We start from the raw sequence: 14707 nt of genomic DNA on the forward strand, positions 1-14707 counted from the left end.
CAAGCTTTGGCACCGGGATGCCAGCTTCTCTTCCTATATCCCACCTTTGCAAATGCCTGGTTCTTCTTTATCCCTCATTCGCAAACTCAGCAGCAAGCTTTCTAACATAGAGTTGCCAGTTTCTCTGCATTTATCAAAGCAAAGCAGCAGTGAATCCTTCTAACGCTGGGATGCCAGCTTCTCCGCATCTAGCCCTCATATGCTAAGCGGCAGATGTTCCTTTCGGCACCAAAACGCCAGTCCTGTATTCCTCATTTGCAAATGCAGAAAACGCTCTTTGCACCGAGATGCCAGGTTCCGTTCCCTAAGCAGCTTACCCTTCCATTACTGGATTGGCAGGTTCCGCCATCAATCACTTGCCAAAAAAACCCCAAAACATTCCTTTCATCAGGATGCCAGTTTCTCTGTTTCGTCCAGTCTTCCACAAGATGTAGCAGCAAACTGTTCCGGCACCGAGATGCCAGTTTCTCTGCCATCTTTCCTGCCTTCGCAAAGCACCGGCGAACCTTCATGGCACTGGGATGCCAGGTTCTGTCCTCTATCGCTCCTTTTAAGACATCCAAACTGCGACGTGCGCATAATTCTTCATGGCGTCCCTTCACATCCCTTCATGTGCTTTTACGAGCATTATCTAGCATCCACTTTCAACACAATCATTCAAGAATCGCTCTCTAAGCTGGCTCAGGGTTTCTGACCACGTCTAAACAGCTTATCATCTCCCATGAAGTTCAGTGGACTCGCACTCTGCTCTCTGACGATTATGGGGGTCATTATTATTGAAGATGACTTATAACCTCTAATCAGTCTTTCAATTCATCAACCCTCCCCAAGCTGCTGCTGTCACTTCTGTTTATTTCAGAAATAAGTACAGTAGTTGTCACTACCTTATCTGAAGTAATTAACCAGCCAAGCACCCCTTCTCTATCTTCTACTCAAAGACAAGCTCACGCAAGGTTTGCGAACCATCAAGCCTCACCTCAAATCTCCATATCCAGCATACTTCTATGTCAGAGCTTCAGTTCAAAGTTGAGCCATGTCGCTACCTGATCGAGGGTTCCCCTCATTCATCTATTAAGATTTCCATTGTTCGCAATTACCTTTGATCTCTTCTCCTGCCATTCCTTCCACTCCATGGAATCCTCGACTACCTTACTGAGTGCTTTGCAGCTTCGCTAGCCTGCCACCAATTATTTTCCTCTTCTTTGGGTGGCGAGGTCACTCAGCGTTCACTCTCACCAAAATGTCTTGTATTAGGTAAAAAAAATCTGCCATTTGGAACAAATGAAAATTCTCCAGTTTGAAGACGGACTGTCTAAAAGCAAGTTCCTACTGTATATCTCACTGAAATGTTACTCTGTAGCTGATTGTGCCTTGTTTTAACTGTAACGAGATACTTTGACTAGAAAAAAGACAAATGTACTTGGTAAGATTTGGAGTTTTTGCAGTGTGCCACCAGCTGTATGCCAAATTGTCTGGAATTTAGACTTGAGTGTTTTAGAAAACGTAAGACAGAACCAGGAAGGGTTAAGAAAATGCGATTTGACCAAGCACATGGATATAGGGTGATGCAGAGTTGAAATGGATGCAAGAAGAAAATGTCACTGATAACCTGCAGTCCAGTTGGAGACAGTTAGTAGGAAAGCTGTTTATAATTGTAGGGACTTACAACATTAAGCCCTTAGTCTTAATGTCCTAGACACCTACCTGTCCAAATAAATGGCCTGAGAGATTAGACTAGAAATTTGAGTTTGTTAACACGGACTGGCCGGGAGAAGTATGAACTAGGGCTGGGCGATATGGCCTAAAATTCATATCTCGATATTCTTTAGCTGGATGGCGATATACAATATATCTCGATATTTTTGTTAAGCCATAAAGTAAGAACAAAAAGAGAGTTCTTAGTCAAAGCTGTGTCCCAGATGTCACACAGGCACTTTTATTAATATACAGCACAGATGTACATGAAAAAATTACTCAAAAATAAATTGAGCATTTATTAAATAATAATTCTCCATAAATAAAATAAAACAATGTTGTTTTTGTGCATAACAAAAAAGCTCACAACTGTGCAGTCAAAATTTAAACTAACAGACGCTGAGCATAATAACAAAGACAGATTTCACAGCTGCTCTGTTCACAACTTCTACTGCGTGACTGACAGCCTGGAGTTTGAAATCCGCTTCGTAACCGTGACTCTGAACAGGTGCCATTTGTGGTCCTTTTTTTTTTTTTTTTGCCTGTCCCGTTTGGTTCTTTTGCATCAGAATTCTTGTCTAAAGGCAAAGAAAGATGCCCAACGGATTTACTTTACCAAATTGACCATCCCAGCCTTGCCGTAATGGTCCATTTGATTCACCTTTTATTGTTTATTTTATTTTCACTTACTGAATACGGGACAGACTTGACTGGGGGAAAGAAGGGGAGGAAGAAAGAGGGAAAGAGAAACAGCTGAGAAGAGGGACGGGGGAGAAGGGCAAAAAACAAAAACCAACAGAACGGGCAGAAAAAAAAATGCATATATCAATCACCTGGATCACCTGCTGAGAAAGAAAAAAGAAAGCAAGCAGAAGAGAACAAGAGTAATAGAATAAACAACATCACAATGATATATGGGAATATGACAGTAAATACTAAATGTTAAACATTATTGTGCAGCACATAAGATCAACAGAACACAGTGTGCTTTGAGGTAGGAGCCAAAAAGGGTGTAGTTTGTGGGTGTGATCACCCGTGTGTACACCTGTGAGCATGGACGCGCTTGTTTTTTTTTAAAAGGTTCCTTCATGTAATAATCTGCTAGAGGGTGTGGGGGGGCCACAGCCCCGTCCTCCAGGGCGTGAAGCAGGTGTGGAGGAGATCAAAACTCCAGACATCCAGAGGCCCCCAGAACACAAGAGACCAAGGAAGACCAACAGAGGGGCAGCCGCGCCACTGTCCCGGAAAGAGCTGAGGAGAGTCCCAGATGAGGGCTCACTCAGCAGCCGCGGAGCAGAAGCCAGGGGGAGTTGCAGTGACGCGCCCGTGAGCTCCGCCGGCAGCCAGCCGTGCCTGAGTGACCGAGCCCCAGGCCGAGAGGCCGGGGGCACCCCACCTCCGAAGTGGCCCGAGCGAGCCCCAGTGAGCCGGTGTGTACCTGGACGCCCATCCCCGGACACAAAGAACCACCAACGCACCGATGTCTGAGGGAGTCCGCCACTGGCAGGGGAAGTGGTGGTAGGGGGAGATAGGCCTCCATACCTTGGAGGGCCTGAGGTGTCCCCAGAGAGGTGGCACCTGACACCCAACCTGACATATAGACACAGACATACAGGCACACACAGATACAAACATCCATTCCCACCCTCATGCTCTCATATGCACTTACTCCACACTCAACCAACGTGGAGACAGACATAAAGAGACGCTGTACACACGATCACACTCCCCAAGCGTACTCTACAAACCGGGTCTAGGTACCCTTGCCCCTGGAGGGGGGAACTGCACCCAGACCCAGGTGGTGTTACCCTTTTCCCTGCGGTGGGGGGAGGCAGACCGCCCCGACTCCGCAGCAGCAGGGAGGCCCCACACTCCAGACCGCAGTCGGACGGCCAACCCCTCCTCCTAGCCCCCCCGCTCCAGCAGGTCGCAGAGAATGGGGGTGAGAGAAGACTCCAAACCTCCCTCCACCCGCTCATTGTAATGTTGATGCATGTGTGTTCTAAGGTGCATTTAAAACCCAGGAGGGCATGGAGCTACCTGCCAGAGAGCAGCAGGTAAGCGCATGGTCCCTCCTGCTAGCCCTCAATGTCTACGTGTATTTAAAATTGAGGGGTGGGCAACGACGCCAGGGGTGGGGTGTACACCCTGATGGTACTTTGGATTCCGTGTATCGTGCCCACCCCCAAGATCCTATATGTATGTGTAATGAGAGTGTGAGTAATGTGAATGTCTAAGTTGTGGTCCTTATACACACACAGTACGGTAATATTACGTTGAAGCATAGTATGCATTACTCTGCAGGGCTCCTGACTACGGTAGCCGTAATACTCCGACAATCCATCAAGCGGTGCAGCTTCGTAGCTTACCAAAGCATTTTTGACAGATTGCTGAGCGCCGTGTACCACATAAAATCGGTTCACGGTCAGTAAACACAACCAGAACTCATAGATAAGGCACACAGTCGATTTTTGAGAAAATGAAAGGATTTTAGTGCAAGGTTATAGTCCGAAAAATATGGTATACGAGTTTTGTAAGGTAGTTTGTTTCGAGGCAGGAGGCTGGAGACTTTGCAGTCTGGGATGCAGCACACAGTTTCACACACTCTTCATTTTGCTGTAGTAAATGGTGAAAATGCAAGTAATGCTAGCTGCATGGCATCAACATGTTAACGAGGTAACTGCTAATGCTAACCACAACGCTAACGCGTTGACGCCGTGCAGCCCCACGCATGGGGCGATCCGCGGTAACTCATTAACGGAGATTTGTCTCGTTAATACAGTTATGCCATTAACGTCATTTTAACGAGAGTAACGCTGCAGCACTAAAATAGTAATCTCTACCGAGCAGCTCCTCTTTGATAGCTGCCGTGTCCGTCCTGTCGTTGCCTGCAGGTGAAGCGATGGGGGAGGGGGAGTTGTGTTCAGTGAAGGAGAGGCGAGACAGAGTAACGCAGCGTAGAGACAAAAGTGGACGAAAGAGAGGCAAACTTGTGGTTCCACAAGTATAGTAGACTATATCGATATAAACAATATTGTCACATCTCTTATCTCGTATAAAAATATATCGATATATTTAAAAACTCGATATATCGCCCAGTCCTAGTATGAACAGATCAGAAGCATATGGAGCCTGGATTTGGTGTTAAGTGGAGAAAATTCCAGCAAAAATTAGATGACTGCTATGTAGCATTAGAAAAGAGATGAATCATGGCTGTGTGTTCAGGGTAAGCTAAAGGGAATGGCACCAAGAGACAGTTGAAATCGGATTATTACCTTGCCGATATTTTGTTTCTTGTGCACACATTAAATACACATAGAAGGCCAGGGAAGGAGGAATTTGGGTGCCGTTGCTGAAGCTCTCACCCAAACTTGCCAACGGGAGTTGGAGTTGAGTTTTGCAGATGTGAAAACGGAAACAAGCTCTGGAAATTGTCTAATTGCGCAGTGCTGAGGCTAGAGCTCGTTTGGCATTGGTGAAGCGAGAACTGCTGGTTGGTAGAAGCCGGGCGTAATGTGGGATCAGTGAATTCTGCTTTTATACGAGTATTTCCAGGACGGCGAGGATGACGGAATCAGATTATGTTGCGGACAATCGAAATAATTGAAAGCAAGCAACGACATGAACGTGACAAGACGTGGACGAGATTGGACAAAGGCATCTGCAAAGGAGAAGGATGTAGAATGAGAGAGATTTAAAGTAAGCGGCATTAATGCTGATTGTCCTGGAAAAGGTGATTGGACGAGACCAGTAATGACACAAACAGCTTGTCAGTGCGGGAAAGTGGGAGTGAGAAAGCTGAGATTTAGCCGGCAGCACCTGGGAGATGTCAGACCAAAGGTCTTTCTTATTGAACTTGCATATAAACTCTCTCAGTATGTGACAAAATTCTGATGTCAGTGAGTCTTATAGTTTACAGTCGATGTCATCGATCGTGTAGACTAATCTTCGCAGCGCTCGTCGTGGGCTGTCTGGTGTTTGTTTCGCTGCCTTTGTGAGGACACGGAGCAAACTGCCTCATCATAACCATTTAACCTTAAAACTCAGTCCTAATGCTGGAACCAATGAGAGCAAGCCAAAAGGCTCTTCTACAAAACATGATCACAGATGTGCACGATAGTTAGTTTATTTTTATCGAATCATAATTGTTCTTTTTGTTTTCTGGTTTCCTGTGATCGATGACGTCAGTCGCTCGCTCGTGTTTGGATGAGCTGATATCCATCATTTGTCCAAAGTTTGGTGAACACACGCAGCAACGACGCACACATGTTCACGGAGTCCTTTCAGCCTCCTTTTCAAAGCACCAAACGCTTTATTTGTATTATTTAATTTATATATAAACTCTCCAAACTGAATCTCCAAACGGTGATTCAGTTCATCTGGACGAAGCGTTTTGTGGGAGAAACGTTTCGTCATCATCAGGTGACTTCTTCAGTCTCAGCTGACTGCAGGCTTCAGTCTTATAAACAGCACATTGATTTACTTACCTGGATGATTGAGCATCAAGACATAACAAACTGAAGTAAAACTGTTGTGTAAATATTTTGTAAACAGTTCTAATCTCAGCCTCTGTCTCAACTGTGTTTACTTTGCATCTGCACGGCAACAACATTGTGATGACCTATAAATACTGACATAACAAAGAAGACATTGGTGCTGCGGTTGCATCAGCACTTATAGAAGCATTCAAACATTTATCCAGAGCTTTGCTGTTGAACTGAATATTTTCAGCTCAATTCGAACACTTGATGTGACGAGAACACAAAGCACACGCAGTGGGAGGTAGACGTGTGCACGCACACACACGCGCGCTGCATGTCCTCTCTGGTGTTTGGCACCAGCAAGCGTCCTAATAATTTACTTTATGAGGAACGTGCCAGAAAATATTAATATTTTCATTTAATGGGCTTAAAGCACAGTGCCTCAGGGGATTTAACAAATCTACTGCTGTTTTGAAAGGGTGCTGGGCAGTTTGGCACTTGGTGTGTGTGTGTGTGGGTGTGTTTTTGAGAAACTAGGCCTCTCAAGTGTTCAGTTACATTAGAATTTCAGAAGAAAACTGGATGAAAATTGTCCAAATCACTTAAAATAACAACAGTTTCTGTGAATGCGTTGATGTAAAACCTTCACCCAAGCGTCGACGCTGCAGTCCTCCACATGTTTATATGAACAAACAGCACCATGTGAAAGGAGTTTCCTATGGAGACAAAGTCACACAGAATTATCACCGCATCCTGCACCTCCCTCAGTGTGACAGCTTTTAAGCCTCTTACCTCCTGGTTTCTTTTTGTTTTTGGTTCTGTGGCTTTCAGACTCGTCTCATCAGCTCTGCTGTCACACAGAGCAGAAAGCTTCACTATAAACACTCTGATAAACCTGCTGTAGCCACCTGCAGACATGTTGAGACCAGCACATCTGTATACAGGAACATGACCAAATGACTCGTGTGTGGGATGTGTCCTGCTGTGAAATGGACGTAGCCACCACAGAGACGCCCAACAGTTGGCAAAGTCTTGACCTTTGCGTTCTCTCTGCGGCCGGTCCTACCATTTTATTTTCAGCCGTAAAACACTGATAGGGTATTGTTGTCACCCCTGCTACAGACGTACTACCAATCTTAGACAAGTTTGAATCCCAGTGACCTCGACATCAAGGTCAGAGGTAAAGTTCCTGAAGTTCTTGGGAATGCAGCGATTCATACCATGGCTGTATCAAACTGGGAGGCTGACAGGTAGCACTGGGGGCCACCAGTATGTCTGTCATACATGCACACACGTTCTGACTGGACTGCACAAGGTGTGCCCTATAAAGCATGCCTTGCTTTAATTGTCTCTCTGGTCACCAATGGGGACCATTACTCAAAAAACAAACATCAGACTGTTTTCACTTTATTTAACAATAAAGATATCAGGAAGGTTCCCCTGAGCTCACAGATCCTTCTCTCATGGACTTTGACACAGTGAGACTTCCTTTGTGCATCTCCTGCTAGTTTACCCATCCTACACCATCACCCCCAGCACTGGTGAATGGCAGTTTCTCCCATTCAGCTTTGCAGAGCCAGAACCACCAGGCTAGATGGGGAGTGTCTGTGCACAGTCATCGTCAGATCTCTACGGAGATGCTGAATCGGGTTCAAGTCTGGGCTCTGGCTGGGCCAGAACATTCACAGTGGTCCCTTTGGTATTTGCACTGTGTGCTCAGGGTCTGTTCTGCTGGAAGATGAAACTGAAGGTCCAGAGCGCTATGGAGCAGGTTATCATCGAGGATGTCTCCGTACGTGTTCATCTTTAAATAAATAAAGCATTCAAAGATTGATGACACCGTGTCAGAGCACTGGCTATGAATTTCAGAAGGATCAGGCCTTAACAGAAAAGTGAGCAATAGTTCTTTTCCTATTACAGCTACATCCACGTCTGTCGTGCCTAGGCTGCTCACTAGGGCTGGGTATCATCACTGATTTCTAAAATCCATTCGATTCTGGTTTTCAAAGTCCCGATTCGATTCAACTTAGCCTCAGACAGTCAGAAATATTATAATTCTGATCATTTATCAGTACTGACTTCATCAGAATTGTGAACATCACAGCAGATGCCTTTGTGTGAAAGTAACTGAGAATAAAACAAAAACATGAAGGAGATTTTCCTGGTCTGACTTTTTATAGCAGATAACCTTAAAAATATTCTGCAATGTTCTGCATATAAAGTTAAAATTTCTTCAGTATTGAATAACAGAAAAAACAGGCTTTCTTGTCTGAGGTCATTTAAGTGAAAAAGAAAAAGACAGCAGCCACGGCGCTGTAAACAACGGTAGACTGGTGGGTAATAAGCGAATGAATAATACAGAAAACAGAGATTGGAGACGGAAACTGTTCTTGAAGCACAGAGAGAGAGAGAGAGAGAGAGAGCTAGCTGTGCATGGAGTGTGATTTTAATAGTCGTGGAAGCAAAACAGCAAAATTCATGATGACATTGATCAAATGTGAAGCGCAGTTTGCTGCTTCTTTTGCTGCTGGCTCGGTGGATTTTGGCTGGAGAGACAAAACCTGCAGCTCAGAATCAGCGCAAAAAGACGTAAACACAGCGCGGACCGGACGCATCAGGATCGCTGAGCTCTGACAGCGTGTCCGTCTACGGACCGTCGGGCGAGAAAGCCGAGAAAGACAAAGCTGATTCTGATGCGTCGGGTCTGTGTTTACGTCTTTGTGTGGAATCCGTTGTTACGAGTTCAAATATTGGGGATGGAGACAAGAGAAAAAACCACAATAACAACACTGGTCCGGCCGGGTTAAGTCAAACGATGATTTTAATGATCACACACGTGGGAGATGGACACTGTATGCAGACAGCCTCAGATCTCAAAATGGTGGAGCATTAATCAAACTCTTATAGCCTCTGGTGCCTCCACCTTATCAAAAAAGCCTAAACATTCACATGCTTTCTCTCACACGGCGCCTAAGCTACAACCTTGGCTCCCCGTTTGTCTGCTCCTGCTGAGATGGGGCAGAAAACTCCAGCATGTTCTGTTCTCTTCTAATCAGACAAATAAGGCGATGAATCAGTTGAACTAATGCAATAGTTATCCGCTTCTTCTAATTCAGGAGAATAATGCAAACTAAAACTACATAATAATTCACAATCTTTAACTAGGGGTATAACATGGCATAAAATAATATTACAATTTAACACCGTGTACCTGCTCTCATCTGCTGTTTGGTTGTTGTTGAAATGGTTTTGTGAGCTTTAATCTGAGAATCTGGCGTTTCTGGCAAAACACAGTTATATTTAAAAGTCGATTCAGGATTTAATGAATCGATATCGCTTTATTCAAGCTACTCACCTCCCACTTCCACCTGCACTTTCAACTGGACTACGGCCAATCAGAGAGGTCCCGCCCCTGACTATCTCTGATTGGTTTAGTGCAGGGGTGCTCACACTTTTTCCGCATGTGAGCTACTTATAAAATGACCAAGTCAAAATGATCTACCCACTACAAAAATCCAAAACATATACTTATTTATAAATATATTGAGGATTCTTTATATCTACAATGTATATACATGCATAACCGCAATATCCAATATTTCACAACACAATTAACTATGTAAATTTTTTGTCATTACCTGAGTTTACTCTGATGACTTGCACTGAATTGAATCAGCCAGGGATGCATAGTCCGGACAGTAGCTGCTGACGGCCAGGTTTAAGAGAAAAAACCGAGAGCTAAAAATTGGAGTTAACTCGCTGACTAGCTTGTCAGTTTTACTACACTTCGCGCCGCTGTTTGCGCATGCGCAGCGACCTAAGCGTCAGAAAAAATCTGATGTAATCTGACTGGCTTCCCTGTATCAATCAAGTGACGGGATGGATGATAGGCTGGCATCTATTTTTTTTAATGCCATGCGATCTACCAATACTACCTTTGCGATCGACTGGTCGATCGCGATCGACGTATTGAGCACCCCTGGTTTAGTGTGTCTGTTGTTGACCACAGGGAAGGTTGCAGGGGGGTTTTTTTGTTTGTTTTTTGCTACCCGAACAGTTGGTCGCACAGGTGCAACCAAATTTATTTTTTTTTAGTCGCACCACTGAAAAATTTGGTCGTATTTGCGACCAAATTGGTCGCACTCTAGAGCCCTGGGATGCATTGTGTACTTTAACAACAGATGTAGGTTTTAAGTGACTGTCTTAGGACCAGGGAGCTCCAAACATCTTTATATGCAGTCTGTGAGCATGAAATGGTTAAAGAGCTGGGTATGTTTCTGAGGATCTGTAGCAGCTAAAGGAGTGGAGAGCGAGTGTTAATCTGACAGCAACACAGCTCCCGTGGCCTCCCTGTGGTGTTGGTAACTGTTTGACACTGAAAGTCAGAAATGTATATCTCAGCGTTTTCAGCTTGATGGACTTTCATCGTGGTCTAGTGGTCAGAGTAATTAAACAGTTAGCCTTTTGGGCTCCTGAAAATACAGCACTCGTATACACGCTGAATTCTGCTGTATCACCAATGAGCTCAGAGGGATGATTGCTGCAGACGGGGCTGTGAGTCCTGTGAAGCTGTTATGTAATTGTCCTGGAACTGGGGTCGTGTTGGGGTTACTAATACGAATCGACGATTAGATTGGTTTTCTAAAGTGTGCGTGTCTTTCTAGGCTGACCTCCTTCGTGATGAAGTCCTTTGGTGGTGCACGGCCGTACATCTACGTGCAGCCCGAGCACATTACAGAAGCCTGGAGGTGGCTGTCTAAACACCAGCGGCCTGATGGCTGCATCAGATCAGTTGGAAAGCTCTTTCACAATGGCATGAAGGTAACAATCACTCTCTTTAAATGGAGCTTTCTTATCAGCAGCTGTTGGTGCTTTAAGTGTTCAGCTTTGGATAAATCTCTCCTGCAAGATAAAAGCACAAAATGAACTCTGTATTAGAAGTGATTTACATAGAAGTTTCAGAGGAGATGGCCTATAGCCTGCAGGCTACACGCGCACACACACGCACAGGAAATATCCTAAACTATCCAATGACTTTCCAGCTTCTCCTAAAGCACCACAGGCCTCATCAGCTGCATGTTTCAGGAGCCTAGCTTTGGTCTGCCTCTGATTTTTGGTGCACAGCAGACACATTTCAGTGTCTTCTGCACAGCAGTAGCAACGTTAGAAAACACAGTTCCAGTCTGGGCGTTTGGCACTGGTGGAAAACCAAAAGTTGAATCCTGTGACTGTAACAGCAGGTTACACAGCCCCTGCTGAGTGTTCGAGCTCTCGTGTCACTGGACATGCATGCGCTGCCTCGTGGAGCATCACACCGTTTAAAGGAGCCTCATTTTTGTTTTCTCTGTCACATTTCGTGGATGATCACATTAAACAGTGTGGTGATAGAGACACATTACAAAAGAATGCTCTGTGGTTGTTTTGTGAGCATACGGTGTTGTCATGTTTCCACAGGGAGGAGTGAGTGACGACGTGTCCCTGACTGCCTACATCACTGCTGCCATGCTGGAGCTTGACGCCAATGTTACAGTAAGTCTCACTTCACTTTTGAAAATCAGGACATTTACCGATTTAAAACAGTTGCTGTAACACGACGGTTTCTCAGCAATACTAATCAGGTGAAACTGGTCGTGTGCATTTCTGTCGACCATCGTAGCTTTAGGTGTAGATGCTAGCGTTAGTGTCTCAGTGTCACATTCAGCCACTGTCATACCGTTCTACATCATGAGATGGTTTATCTTGTATACAGATTAAACCTCAAATTACACTTTTTAAGCTGCTGTATCTGCCCTACAGTTCCTGATTGTCTGCAAGCTGCTTTGCAGCCCAGTTTTAATTCAATTCAATTTTATTTATATAGCGCCAAATCACAACAAAAGTCGCCTCCTCTTCATCCTGTTTCTGTCACATCTGCTCTCTGTGCCGTACGCTGTGTGGAAGAGCAGAGCTAGCAAATGAATGAAAGCTACACGACAGCGGTCCTGAATAACACGCGTGATTTTACTCTGAGCACTTCCTGCAGTCTGTCCCATACGTGTGCTCATGTCTGCCGTGTGACAGGATCCCGTGGTACACAACAGCCTGACCTGTCTGAAGGCTGCAGCGGCTGGCCAGCTCGATAACCTGTACACCACTGCCCTGCTGTCCTACACCTTCACTCTGGCTGGAGACGAGGAGATGAGGAGCAAACTCATCACCCTTCTTCATGAGAAATCGAACACACACGGTGAGGCTGACACTGATCCAACTCTATGATGCAATAAACTTCCTCCCTCTGAGGAAGAACGAGTCTTTGCTTCCTTAACTCAGTAAATGGATCTTTTTGGCTGAAACAAAGAGAGAACGCAGCGTCATCGTCATCTCCCTCGACTTCAGTTAAGTCTAAAACTTGGAAATCATTGTTTGATCCTCGCTTACAAAGAAGTCATTTCATTTTTAAATGTCTGTCTGATGGTTTAATTTTAATGGAGAGAGAAAGAATGTCAACCAAATATCCAGAAAAACACATTACTTACAAGTTATAAATTAAATTGCTGTTATGGAGGGAAATAAGTATTGGATCCACAAGTAAAACATGACTTCGTGCTCGGTGGAGAAAGCCTTGTTGGCGAGCACGGTGGTAAGACGTCATGGGGTTTGCACACATCTCAGGACGGATCGTAGTCCACTCCTCTTTACAGGAATCCTTCAGGTGTCTCGGCTGCTGTTTGCTCAGCTTCATCTCCCTCCACAGATTTTCTACAGGACTGAGATCTGGACACTGGCTCCATCTTTAGCCTCTCCTTTGTTACCTTGGTGACATGTTTTGGGTCACTGACGTGCTGCAAGACTCGTCCACAACCCGTCTTCAGTGTTCTGGCTAAAGGAAGGAGTCGGTCCCTCAGTGTGATGAAGCCATGCTGTGGCCTTATAGCATCTTCTCCCAGGCCTGAATTATTTAGATGTTCATTGGCAAACTTAAGTCAGGCTCTGCAAGATTTCATGTCACCATGACATGGTTCTACCAGTGCTGACCTGTGGTCCTAACTGCCTTCAGATCATTGAAAACCCTCCTTCCTCATCCTCGCTCCATGAGGCCAGATGGAGCTCCAGACTGAGGGTGATTGATGGTCGTTTTACATTTTGTATATTTCTGAATAATCGCACCAGTTGACCGTGGCTGATGGTCTGGTAGCTCGTACAGCTTTGTGCAGGTCTGTCCTTGAAGTACTTTAACAGCTCTTTGGTCTTTTTCTGGATTTGTGGTTGATATTCTGACTCTGAATTAAAATGAACTGTCTCCATTTTTATGGTGTTATTTCTTTGTAAGTGTGAAAGCTTAAAAATTGAGCAGGACATCGTATAATTGTTTGCCTGATAGAAGTGTTTGTGTCGTGTGCTGTGCGTGCTCTCACAGTGCTGCAATAACTGTTGTGAGCATCTGAAGACAGGCTTGTTGAGACAGACAGTAGGAATTAGCCTCTCAGTCGAAACAAGCTACCTTGGGTTAGTCTGCAGTTAGAAAATACTAGAGCTGCCACAAACGATTATTTTGATAGTCGACTAGTCTGCGATTATTTTTGCGATTAGTCGACCAATCAGATCATCATCCATTAGACGTAAAACGTACAGCTTATTGCACCAGCAGCATCTGCTCTTATATAACTATCATTAGCTTACAGCTTGAAGTGTTTAAGGTCTGTGCTAACTAAAAATAAAGACAAGATGATAGTTTATTAAAGTTTAATGACATTTGCAGATTGTTTCGGTGAAGTTTAATAAACTCCTTGCTATCTAAAATATAACAGGACACCGGAGTAAATTCTGGAGCATCTCACACTTCTGATAATCAGCTGTCTGCTTGATGTTTATTCAGCTGTGTAAAAACTTTAATCTCAGCCAAACCGATTTACTCAGCAACAAATAAAATACTGAAAAAAGCCAAACAACAACATTTTTAAGTTATCTAAGTGACTCATATATCATGTTTAACCTGAGTAGCGAAAGACGGCGGTGGGTTTGAAAACGATTTGCCGGGAGTCCGCTGTTCTCACGGCTCTAGTGAGCCTAGCCCCCGGCTAACTATCGAGCTAGTGGGTAACAGACGTCTCCGAAAACGTCGGAGCGCTTTTGAAAATATGTGGTGTCCTGATAAACTGAGCAGATATTTGAGGTTTACACAGCTACATCCCCGCCTGAAAATATGTTAAACGTTTATTTTGTGACCCAGAAAGAATAATAAGAGTAATATTAAAACTAACTAGCTACCGCCATTGTTGGAAACTGAGCTGGGCCGCGCTATGAATTCTGGGACACAGCTTCTTCTTCTTCGGGGTTTAACGGCAGCTGGCATCCTTGTACATGCAGTGCTGCCATCTTCTGTTTCAGTCCGTTATTACACTCTTAAATCCTGCTACTTATTCCTGCGGCTTTTGTGATCTTACAAAGCTTCAAACGATGCGTCGACTATTAAATCAGTCGTGATGATTTTGATAGTCGACGTAATCGTCATAAGTCGTGGCAGCCCTAGAAAATACTAACACCTCCAACCT

At 44.6% G+C, this 14707-nt stretch overlaps 1 protein-coding gene across 1 annotated transcript in view; it reads left to right on the plus strand.

Moving 5' to 3' along the window:
* The window catches only part of LOC113035865 (alpha-2-macroglobulin), a 66154-nt gene that overhangs the window by 46477 nt on the left and 4970 nt on the right, over positions 1 to 14707 (plus strand). The window contains exons 26-28 of the mRNA XM_026191669.2: positions 10841 to 10997; positions 11631 to 11705; positions 12237 to 12402. Of these exons, the coding sequence (XP_026047454.2) occupies positions 10841 to 10997; positions 11631 to 11705; positions 12237 to 12402 (398 nt within the window). The remainder of the gene's footprint in view (positions 1 to 10840; positions 10998 to 11630; positions 11706 to 12236; positions 12403 to 14707) is intronic.

The sequence above is a fragment of the Astatotilapia calliptera genome, chromosome 14, assembly GCF_964374335.1.
Source record: "Astatotilapia calliptera chromosome 14, fAstCal68.1, whole genome shotgun sequence".
Classification (NCBI taxonomy): Eukaryota; Metazoa; Chordata; class Actinopteri; order Cichliformes; family Cichlidae; genus Astatotilapia; species Astatotilapia calliptera.